This window comes from Apteryx rowi, unplaced genomic scaffold (genome assembly GCF_003343035.1).
Source record: "Apteryx rowi isolate R43461 unplaced genomic scaffold, aptRow1 scaffold_72, whole genome shotgun sequence".
Lineage (NCBI taxonomy): Eukaryota > Metazoa > Chordata > Aves > Apterygiformes > Apterygidae > Apteryx > Apteryx rowi.
The window spans coordinates 2,136,122-2,148,396 of record NW_020451005.1 but is presented as its reverse complement, the minus strand read 5'-3'; the positions used below and the strand labels follow the sequence as shown (position 1 = coordinate 2,148,396).

Genomic DNA, 12,275 nt, shown 5'->3' with positions numbered 1-12,275 from the left:
GCCACATTGCCTTCTGCATTCTTTTCCTTTTAAAATAAACCACTCTAGCTGCTGCAGATATGAAAAATACCCCCAAACCAGGAGCAGAGCGCAACCAATAGAGAGCATTCTGCATGAATTTCCAGAGAACTTGGAGAAAAAAAATTTTGCGTGCATTCATGTCAAGAAAGTATTAAAGCACATTAGGCGACGAAATAAAGGAAACCAGAGTCTGAGTGAAGAGCTAAGGAAGACAAGCATTAACCTGGGAAGCCAGCCATGCTTCTGTCCACGAAATCAAGCAGGCAGAGGAAGCACTATAGACCAGGTCAGCAGACAATTTTACCATTTAGAAATACAGAGGTGATATTAAACTGATTTAGATCATTGTAACTTTGCATCCATTTGCCATGCTTCATCATAAGCCAGGTTAAAACCAATGTCAAAACATCTACACAAAAGTAGAATCACTGTAACTGAATTTATATAATATCACAGCCTTAAAGTGGAAATGTTTTGCAGAGTCAGGCCCTGTAGCAAGAGATGGCTTTTCCTGCTACTACAAAAAGGGGCAGTGGCATAAGGATCAAGAGCAGCACTTCTGAAAAAGATTAGCACTTATTACCCCCTCTTATCAGAGAACCAAAATGCAGAGGCCAATTTGACCCTAACCAAGGGAAGGTATCAAGCAGCACCTCTGTGCCCTTCGTTTAGGCAGAACCCGTGGGTGTACTTAACCTCTATGACAGGAAGCCAAGTTCTAGCAGTCCAGAAAACCAACAAGTCAAGGAAGGTCAWACTGACGTTCAGAGTTTAAGAAGTTTCATCATAGTGATGCACACAGGACAAGTTTGGAAGGGCACCAGATTTCCCTCCCTTCCCATCTCTCACTTTCCCCTTCCTTCCCTACCCCACAGGTTAGCTCTCCAACTATGCCACCATATGCTGCTATAAGCCCTCACTCCCTCACTATTCTGAACTACCACCCAGGATAACAAGCTGAAACCACAGTAACAACAGTTCTACTAGCACAATGTTAGCAATAGTCTCAATGAGCTCTTAGTGAGATCTACAGTCTCAGTTTGTGCCCATGTAGCTATAGGACATCACCTATGAGAAATGGAAAATGTAGTCAGGGCCCCACAGTCCAAAGAAAGTCTTGAAGATGTGCATTTGACTAAGTCATGTGAGGGAAAAAGCAAGCCAAACTAACGTTCTTATCAGTATTGCTGGTGCTGCTTGCTCTACTTGCATTGCTTTGGACAGCATACAGAATTAACAAACTTGGAAAGAAGACTCTTCTTGTCTAATTAACTGACAGCACATTACTTGAACTGACCACACTTTTCAGAATCAAACACTTTAATCGTAGATGAATCCCAAAAACTAGAACAGTTATTTACCCCTTGTTTCTTCCTCTTGCAAAACAAAAACAAATAAAGCCAAACGGCCATTAGCTGGTTTCAAAACTATTGCTGCAGCTAATGGGCCTTTTACTCTTTCTTGAAAGATGTTAAAGCAAATTCCAAACTAAATGAAGCCTATATAGAAGGAGAGACAAGAAAAAGGGGAGGTTGTCCAACTTATCAGATCCATACATTAAAGCTAGAGACAAAAATACCCCTTTGCCTCTATCTTGTCTTGGATCCACAGTTACTGGTAGTCATATTGGAGAGAACAATAAACAGAGGTAAGAAAAATTGCTGCAAATAAAGGAAATAAAAGTTGACTGGAACTAATTCAGAGAGAAAATCTACAATTGAAAAATCCTTAAAGAATTTAGAACTAGGCAAGGGTTAAAGAGATGGCGTTGAAGTTTACTTAAGTGTCTTTGAACTATAAAAGTATTACTTCCCAGAAGGAATAACATCTCCTATCTACATACAAAAATAGATGCACATACATATACTTAATTTGTATTTAACTTATATTCATCCTGAATTGCAATGAGAACAGACTGACAGATGAGTTGCCTGCAGACTGAATCCGAAACAGACAGCAATTTAATTTTGAAATACACACTGAGGGCAAAAAACAGAAAACCCAGCCAATAGGCAGCAGTCTCTCAAGCAGGGTTGGTAATTCTTCATTCATCCCATTCTGTATATCCGGCAAAAATGAGATCAAAGAAGATTCCAGATTGGTGATTTTTATCTTCCTGGAAAATGGGATCATTTGATCCATTTGGCAAAAGCAGAACATGAAAGTTGTAACACTTTCCTCAAACTGCCAAATGCCACAAGCAAAGCCTTGGGCATCTGCCACTAATCTGAAATGTTTTGATAGAAGCTCTTGACTGCATCAGTCCGCTTACTGAGGATTTCTAAATGCTCAAATTGTTTATAATTGAAAGAGGGGAAAATGGGCTGATTGCTTCAAGCCAAGCTCAGTGTTATAAGTTACAAATATTGAAGAGCTGGTCACTGTTCCATCTGTTTGAGCTAAGCAAAAGAACACACAAAAACAAAAAGAATCCACAACAAAAATGTTGCTGCAAAAGAGGAGGCCACGAGAAAAAGCATTTACAGAGCCTGGGCTGAAAGGAGCTGTGATAAAGATCTCTAATGCCACAGCACACTGCAACGTCAGGTTATTTTGTGAGTATTGCCCAAGCACAGCTACAAAGTGCAGTGAGAACAGGCCACCCCTGGCGGAGGGAAAAGGGGGAAGAAAGGATACCTTCGAAAACACACTGCAAATTGAACTGACCTCCTTGAGACCTTGCAGGAAAACCTCCCTTTCTGATTCTCCTCAGACCCACCATGGAAAGAGAACGATAGCATGACTTCTTCCTGAGGAAGAAAGGACAGTGTTTTACCCAGGATCCCACTGCAGTTAGAGCAACTGAATGATGCTGTAAGCTTTAAGGTCCAAGGAGGAAGTTGTGAACTGTGGAAATCAGAAGGTGCCAAAGACCTCTCACAGATCAGTTCCACAGCACTTGGAAGACATTTCCCTGATGTTGGGCATCATCCTCCTGAAGGCAGCTATGGTCAGTAAAGGGTAAGACTTGAGTCTTCTGCTATTTTTGCTCTAAAAATTGAAAAGTGCAGAGGAATGTTGGCATTCTGCATGGAGACAACAGCTTACACTTGAGGACATTCAAGAACTGAGCAAGAGGTACAAACACTGCATAAGAAGCCACTGGTGAGCAAACTGCTTTGCAAGAAAAATTTACTCAATTGGAATCTGTTGGAGAACCTCCAGACCAAAATCCAATGGTGCTGATAAATCGTGTTCCACTTACTACACATAGAGGCTGCCTACATTTTAAGTTGCCCAAAAGGAGAAATACCATCCTTCTGGCAGGACAACCTAGCTGGTCTCTTATTTGTTTTTAGTGCTTTCTCCCCAGAAGCACTGATCTGTCCCAGAGCACCTCATGCTACTTACCCCTCCTGTGAGTGCTAACTCAATTACCTTTCAATACCCTCTACACAAATCCTCTGTTGTAAGCCAAATAAACTAACCTACAGGTCTTCAAGGAAGAGGATGGGAACTAATGGAAAAGCTACTTAGGCACTAGGACACTAAGCATTAAAACATTTCTTTTTATCAAAGCAGTGGACTGGCAGAATAGACAAGCATGAGAAGGATAATGATACCAAGACTTGCCACCTCTGGGCTTCCAAAGACCACTAAAAATGTGAGGTCTTCCAAATTATCTTGCTTAAGTATTGTTGAAAGTGTATAAGTAGAGGTCCAGAAAAGGTCAGCTAATTATCCTGATCTTCTCTAAAGCTGCTTTGCATTTAAGGAGCTGTAGTCAAGCCAGAAGACACAGCACAGGAAAACGACCAGTCACAAGAAGAGAGGCTGCATAGTCAGGACTATTTGCCTGCGGGCAGCCCTACCGGATCTTGCTTACCAGCCTTATAGGTGATACAGGTACCAATAGACTAAAGCTTGCAGACTTTCAGCTCAGAAATTTGAGTTCTGCCACTGTTCCCTCAGCATTTTACCAAATTCTAGTCCAAGTAGAAGGGAGGAATTAGGCAAGTTACTAAAGCACCCAACAGACCACATGCCCTGCACTCCCCAGCATGCCTAGAATACAGCCAAAATCCTGCCTGCTAAACACCAGGTTGTAACACCTTGCTAAAACCATCTTCTCCTTTCCAGGCAAAAAATCAAAATAACAGCAGAATAGGTAAGCTTCTGGGGCAGCAGGAGTAAAGAGGGGGAGGAAAGTGAAAGGCACAAAGGAAAATCTGTTTCTGACAGGAAAGAACTGTTTGCAGTACGGAAATTTCTTCTCTCTACGAAGSAACAGAAACAGAGAAGGAAAGAAATGCCACCAGCAGGACCTTTGTATTTGTTTAAGAAAACAAACAAACAAAAAAACCAGGCAGCCAGAGATGACTAAACTAACAATGCCTTCAATTCCCACTTCAGATAGATCTGACAGAAAGGCTCATGAGCTAGGACTTCTGCCTGGAGTAATGGTGTAATCAGGGAAGCAAAAGAGCCATCATTCTAGCTGCTCCTGAAAATGAGAGTTTGTGTAGCTATTAAACAAGACTGTAGGTACAGGCTTGGTACAGAATCACATTTGTATCTTCCTTTATGTTGTACTGGGCCGAGTACACAAAAAAAGCAGTTTGTTATACTGCATTTTAAATGACTAAATTAGAGCAGATTCCACACTGCTTTATTTGCTAAATTCTGTGTATTTCTGTAAGGTGTAAAATATGATGGGTATGATTTTTAAAGATGCCAGGAATTTCTTGGATGTAAGACTAGCAATTTCTGAAACGGGAAGATAAGGGTTGTGATACATTAGCAACAAAGATTAGTAAAACCTTTTATTTGGCCAAGTTTTAATTAGCTGTGCTGTTGCCCTTTTTTGGTTTTACTTTAAATTAAAGGTCCATATGGAAATAACAAAAATGTGAATCTGGAGAGACACTTCAAAGAGAGATCCTGATGACATCAGGGGTATTTACACTGACAGCAGCATTATGGAATTCACAGTACTTTTATATTAAGGATATGACTGAATAATTGCCAGTCCTATGCGCTTACATATTCTAATTGAAATTTTACATTCTGGCATAAACTATGAATCCTAAATATAGGCAGCATAGTCTTTTCTTTGGAACTTGCTACACAAATACATCAATTATGACAATTTAATTGGACATGCTTTTATTATTTTAAAAATAGCTGTCTGAAGAGTCTTCAAAGCCAGCCAGTTCAGTACTGTCAATGGCAAGCACTGCAACATTCAAAGTACTTGCTTCACCTTTAAGGAGCGCGGTAATTTTCAAGAGCCAAACAGAACTGATAATCTAACTGATTACTTAGCTTATCTATTGATATTTTGTATGCAGCTGTCTGATGATTTACTATTTCGTTATTCCACTAATGGAATCAACTAAGAAAACATGAATGTAAAGTCCAAGTTCTTTGGACAGTCACCGAAATCCCATGGCAGCATTTTTTTCCAAAATACAAAAGTTTGGCTCCTAGCATGATGGTGACATCAGACATGACTTAAACCTAGAGAAACCATAGCCTCTCATTTAGCTAACGTAACCAGCCCCAAACGCTCAGCTGGCCTGCTATCTCCCTTCCCCATTTCTATATTAAAGTTCTTCCATGCGAATAACTTGGGGAACATAAAAAGAGCTGCAGAAGCAGGGCACAACTGATAATGCACAACATCCCAAGATAAAGAGCCATGCTTTCCAGAGCAATGCGCTTGGTGAACACAGAGGTGGGGGAGAGAGGCCGGGAATGAAGGATGCTTTACAATTACTGTTTGCACACAGAATTCCTCTGAGATCAATAGTGCAGGAATCACATTCATTTCAATGGGATTCATTTATTTTAGAACGTTACGAAAAGTAACCGCTGCACATAACACAGGCACAGTAATAATTTCACTATACTACACTGGCCATTGTAATTTGGATCACTGTGAAAGACATTTTTTACTACTGAAGAAATCAAGCCTTAGAAATGGCTGGAAGAGCCTCAAAATTTTTAATGAGATGTGTTGTACTATGTCTAGCACTGACACCTTTAAAACAGGAAAAGCAAATACTCTGCAAATTAAGATATGAATGCAGTTACAAAGTTTCAATATCAAATTAATGTATTGGGAGAAGAAAACATTCTGGCAAAACACTGATCCAGCGAAGTATTTGGACAACTTCAAGTACATGAGTAGTCTCACTGAAATAAGAGGGGGAAAGTTTGAAGGTAAAAATAGGCCCATGCTAAAACGTTCTTCTAGTTTAAGGTTACATGTGCAGAGTCATCAACTAATTGTATTTATAAACCATAACCCTTTCCAAATTTAAATAACATTCCAGATAACCCTTTTAAATTGCTTGTGAATTTAAAAGCATCCCCTACCTTAAACTATTATGGACCTAGAGAATGGAGTCTGGAAAGGATTTCAGGGTTTGTTCTCATTTTTAGATTTACATTTGGTGATTTGCCCTATGCCTTATTTCAGAAAGTATGCAACTAAAACCAATCATTTTGGCAAGCAATGGCACAGAATCATAAAAAAATAGGGTTGAAGGGATCTCCGAAGGTCACTTACAACAATATTTCTCAACCTCTTTAAATCCAAAGATCCCCTAAACCTTTCTGAAAAAAGTTCGGAGGCCATCTTGAGCAGTGCAGCCACAATTCACTTAGGACAAACTYAAATTCAGGCCTAACTGAACATCTGTAATTTTTTTTCCTCTGCTTTGCTTCTCTACAGGTTGCTTTTTGTTGTTGTCCAGCTGAAACTTCTGGCAACTTTTTGTGATGTCCCATGGTTCACCGATTGAGATACACAGATCCAGACCACCTTCCTGCCTAACACGGGTTCAACCATATCTGACAGATAAATATCTAACCTGTTTTTAAAAACCTCCAGTGGTGGTGATGCCACAATTTCTCCAACCAATCAATTCTAGATGTTTAACTACTTCAACTTTTGGAAAGATCTTTCTAACGCCAACTTAAACCTTACAGCAATATAAAGCTCTTATTGTTTGTCCTAATCACTATGAATCACCAACAGAATTTTCCCCAACAAGCTTTTTTAATGCACTGGCAGACTTATTAATGACTCTCCTTAGTCTTCTCCTTCCAAAGGCTCCACAGCCTCACTCCCTTCCCATCCACCCTCAATGGACATGTTTGCTAAACCTCCAGCCATTTCTGCTGCTCTCCTTTGAAGTCTCTCCAACTGTTCTCACTCTTCATGAAGTACAGTGCCAAAACCTGGGACTTCAGCAGGGCTGAGATAGTTCCCCCTTCTTGTGGGCTGTTCTTTTCTTTATAAATCCCAGTACAATGACTGCCTTTTTAGCAACAGTATGACCCTGTTAATTCCTGTTTCTTTTCTACAGAACCACTACCTAGTCAGTTCTTCCAGATTTCATATTTGTGCAGACGTCTGTTGAATAGTTACACTTTTTTTTTTCCAGACCATTTCTCCAAATAGTCAGTATTTTGAATCTTGATCTCGTCCTTTGAGGTATTCACAGGCTCCGCTAAGTTTGATATTATTATTCCAGTAACTGCACAATACATGAAAATACCAAACAATGGTAGGCCAAGTACAGGTCCCTGAGAAACCTCATTCAATACATCCTTTCCTTCTGACTGGGAACTTCTCTCAAAGTACTCTTTTCCAGCCGTCTGATATCCACTTCATCCACACAAGTACTGCATTACACAATAAAAATCATTTGATTTTTAAATTGATAATCATTAATAAACACCAATTTTGACCTGTCTTCCTCCCTAAATCCACTAGTTAAACCTCTGCTCTGAGATGGTACTGGCAATTGTTAACTCTTAGGAATGAAGGGAGAAAAGCCTCTGAGTCAGAGATTTGGAAAAAGAAGAGGCTGAAACCGCCCAGAAATGAAAACCAATGGGCCCCAACGTTTCCCGTGAAACTAGAGACAGATGAGCTGAAACTAACCAAGAAGAGGAGGGGCAATAAACGTTGGCAAGCAAATATAACTGTTCATTATAACCATTAATATTCAATAAGAATAAATGCCAAATTCTAAAAGTCTAGATATCTATCTGCTGCTTCTTGCTTAGCCACAAGGCCTGTCACAACAGGAAATTAGATTGTTTTGACATAATTTGGTCTCGACAAATCTGTGTTGGCTGTTACAATTGGCATATACAATTTGAGATGTCAAAAGATTTATATCATTGAAAAGGTAAGGCCAATAATGGAAGTTCTGATGGGCCTAACAAGAGAGTGTCATAATAAAGAAATCACTCAAAGGAACTTGGTTCAGCACAGTAAGCAATCAGAAAAAAACAGTGCTATTACTTAGCCAACTTGCTAAAAGAGAATTACTTATACTCTAAATTTATGCACATTGTATGAAGAAAAGCATGAGCTAAATGTATATAACACAACATAAATCTCAGGAGAAAAGAAATTCCTTTCCTTTTAACATTGCTTTCCTCGTGTAGTAAACTTGGTGCCTGGCAGTACATTTTCATCCAAATATGCACACATACAAAATTACAGATACATCTCACTCCCCCAGTGACTTTATAACATGTTGCTAGGTAACAGTGCATACAAGTCAGGTTTCAAGACCTTTAGTAAGTCACCATAAAATAACTGCATAGGCCTTTTGCATGAATAATGTACATTTGTATCCTTTTTCTGATGCCAATAGATCAGACATTGAAAACATGACCGTCTGCCAAACTGTAAACCACTCCCCATCAACTGCTACATGAAAAACAACAGATCAAAATGTGTATGCTTTTCCAGCTTTCAGGCTTTTTCCCCCTCTTGCTTTCTGCTCCCATTCTTGCTACATGCAGCCATCATGAGCACTATCATCTACCGTTCAGTACAGTTGATGTGTAGAGTCACTTAGTGCACAACATGTACTTAAGCAATACTAATTTAAAACAGACATCAGAACAACAGCATATATGGGACAGCTGTCAGACATCATCAAAATGGGTTTCATATGGAGTTCAAATGTGAAACTCAATTAAAAAAAGTGCACGCAAACCAAAACAGACTCTCTCACGCTCCATTTTTTGGTCACAATAATAACTTATATCAACAGAATTTTTTTAAAAGGGGAGGTTTCTGTGGCTTCTTCTAACGCCCACAGGAAACTGTTAGTCCCAAACCATTTTAYGTCCTGCTTGTCCTCAGTTCTTATTCTTTTTCCTGGTTGGCTCCATGAAGCCTCAGGCTTGATTTCTTATTTTTCCCCATTCTAGCCTGTCTCCCCTGAACTGTGCTCCCAGAGGTATAAAGGTCTGGGCAGATGAGGCAAGACAGCCTTCCCAAAATATATGGCTGCAGTATCACCAAGGTGATTAGAACAGAGCTAATCTAGTTTACCTGACAATAACATTGACTGAAATGCAGCTTACACTCCACTTAAGGGAAAAAGTTGACCAATCATTTTTTATTTAAAAGGATATCTTCTATCTCCAAAGTCTAAAAATTACCATAGAGACTTCCATCTCCTTGCAAAACAGAAGTTTCTTCAATGACTTTCTGCCTGCCTTCTTCCTCTTTAAAGGTCAATTTTGAAAACATTCAGTACAGAACATCTCCCCAGCATGTCCCCAGTGCTGAAATATTCAGTCAAATCAGTAAGAGAACACGTAACATAACAGATTCTCCCTAAACACTTCTTCAGATTTTCACATATTCATATGATTCTCACAGCAATAATCTGACAATGAAAAAACAGAATAAATCCATGGTTTGCATTAGATAGGATATTAATTAAAAACAGTAAACATCTTCAAAAGTTGTTCATAAATCTCTAAGACTACCGATTTTTTGAATGATAATAACCAAGAAATYCAGTAACACAGTTTCATACTTCACAAGCATTGAAGAGTTTGACCTCACCTGCTCCTCTAAAAGGAAAGACAGCAATACTTTATTGGTCCTATTCAACAGATGGGCAAAGGCAGAGAAGTTAAGGGCTGAATTTTCCAAGATGCTGGGCATTTGTGACCCTCGGTGATTTTAAACTGGAACTACAGGCATTCAAAAACACACCTAACAAGACTATAGGTATTCAAAAACACACCAAACAAGACTTGTCGAGCTAATTGCCAGTGAATGTCAAAGCCTGGAAAACAAGTTCTTACTCCCAATCCCAGTTTTTAACAAGTAACAATATCCCCGTCTTCTCTCACCATTTGCCCTCTTCCCTCCATCATGCACCTCACTCATCAAAAGAAACAAGAAGTGACAAGTAAAGAAGTTGCAACTTTTTTCTCCCTGCAATTCCATGATACAGCAGATCCAGGGTTTCTTAGCCTGTAAAAGGAGTAGCTGATGCTGCCACTCTGATGCTCAATTACCTGACAGCTTCATGAGAAAATCTGATGCCATCTTGACAGAGATGTCTTGGCTGAATAGTGCTGATGCTGTATTGGCCACAAAGTCAGAGGAGTCCTTCAGCTTTGTGCTGTTGGGGGCTCTGTCAACAGTGCTAAGAGCAAAAGGTGAGGCTGCGATGCCGTTGTCATCTTTGGGCTCTTCTTTCACTAGTAAAGGTGGAATGCCTCCACTAGCCTGCCCAGCCACGTCGGGCGTTTTAGACGCAGCTGCTGATGCCGTGAGGCCAGGTCCACCTCCTTCCCTCTGTGGTCCAGGACAGGAGTCACTATTTAGCTGTGGTGACCCCTTGACCTCAGTTTCTGGTATTTCCTCCTTCACTTTGGATTCTGTCCTGAGGAAATGTTGATGGCAACGCATGTGGAGTTTCAGGCTGAAGTGGCGGGAGGAGGTAAAAGGGCATAGCTGGCATTGAAAGGTCTCACCCCTGTCTTGGTGCTGATGAACCTGGTTCAAAAGGTGAAAGATAAAAGCACTTATTAAGCAAAACAGTTTACAAGCATTACAGAAATCTCAGCTCTACACTTCACACACCGTTTTTAAAAAGAAAAGTCAACTAACGAGTGAACTCTTCATTCTGATCACTTGGAAAGGAGTCAGGTACTAAGAACAGTAGGATTCTTTTGCACAGAAGTCAAAGAACATAAGCATCAGACTTAACTAAAAAAAAAAAAATCAAATACATGTTTCTGCAGCATGGAAATGAAGAAGTCTGCTTTGGGTGAAACAGCCCTTACAACCTGGTCTTGATGACCTGTCACTGCATAAAAAGACCTTCAAGCTGTAAGTAGCCGCTTCCTTGACTGAAAAAAAAAAAATCCACCAGAAACCCCTTATCTATTATTATATGTTCTGCTAAGCATAATCATTCTGTGCAACCCCATAAATAACAAATGTTCAGAGCAACCCAGCAAAACCCCAACCTGAATAGTAACGTCCATCATCAATTTATGTATCATTAGGGCAAAAACACAGCAGTTGGCAATACCAAGGAGCTATTGAAACATTTTGTTGCGAATTAATTCTACCAGAAAATTAACAGTTCTATTACAATGAAATACAAATATGAGAGATGTTTTTTGTCATCTATTCTACTTTATCAGTCAATTAATAACCAAAGTTAATTTTACTGTTCTCATATTTTGACTGCAAGCTCTTCCTCATACAGACTACATGCTCCGATATAACTATACAATGCCTAGTAACCTCGGGCCTGATCCTGACTACCTTTTAAAGAGAACTCTATCCATCCATCCATTTGTAACGGTTTACATACTAACTGTTTGAACAGACACACACATTAATATAAGCTGTATACATAAACAACCACAATATAATTATACAATATCTTGGTTAACACAGTACTGGCAAGTATACTGAAAAGTTTTTTTCTCCATAGCTTCATCAATACGTTTTAAGTCCTGACAGTAGCCCTCAGGACTATTCCCTGTAGAAAGACTGCCAAATACATACATTTCTTCCTTACTAATTGACGAATATGCGATCAGGGCAAACTGGCACCAACTGAGCTTCACACATTCATTTTCACTTGTGACTCGAGTTGGTTGGAAACGTTTCAGTGAGACAGATTTTTGTTGGAAAATGGCAATTTGTTGAACCCAAAATATTTCACCTGAAACGGGGGGGGTTCAATGAACTCTTGGCAAATGGGGCATGATTCCTCTACCCTGCTGAGTGGCGCTCTACCCTGCCTCCCTGAGCTTGGCCCGGAAGCAGCCAGCTGTGCCAGGGTTTCAAGGCTCACTGCCATAGCCTGGAAGTCCAAAAACCCTGAGAGCCCCCAGTTCTAATCAAAGCTCAGCTTTACAGCAGGGAGCCTGGAAGGCCCGGCTCTAGCTAAGGCTTTCAGCACTTTCAGGTTTCCTGCAGAGCTGAGACCTAGACCCTGAGAGTCCTGGTGCAG

At 40.0% G+C, this 12,275-nt stretch overlaps 1 protein-coding gene across 1 annotated transcript in view; it reads right to left on the bottom strand.

Moving 5' to 3' along the window:
- Positions 1–12,275, bottom strand: part of ZNF827 (zinc finger protein 827) — a 79,795-nt gene that overhangs the window by 50,744 nt on the left and 16,776 nt on the right. The window contains exon 4 of the mRNA XM_026087541.1: positions 10,315–10,798. Within this exon, the coding sequence (XP_025943326.1) occupies positions 10,315–10,798 (484 nt within the window). The remainder of the gene's footprint in view (positions 1–10,314; positions 10,799–12,275) is intronic.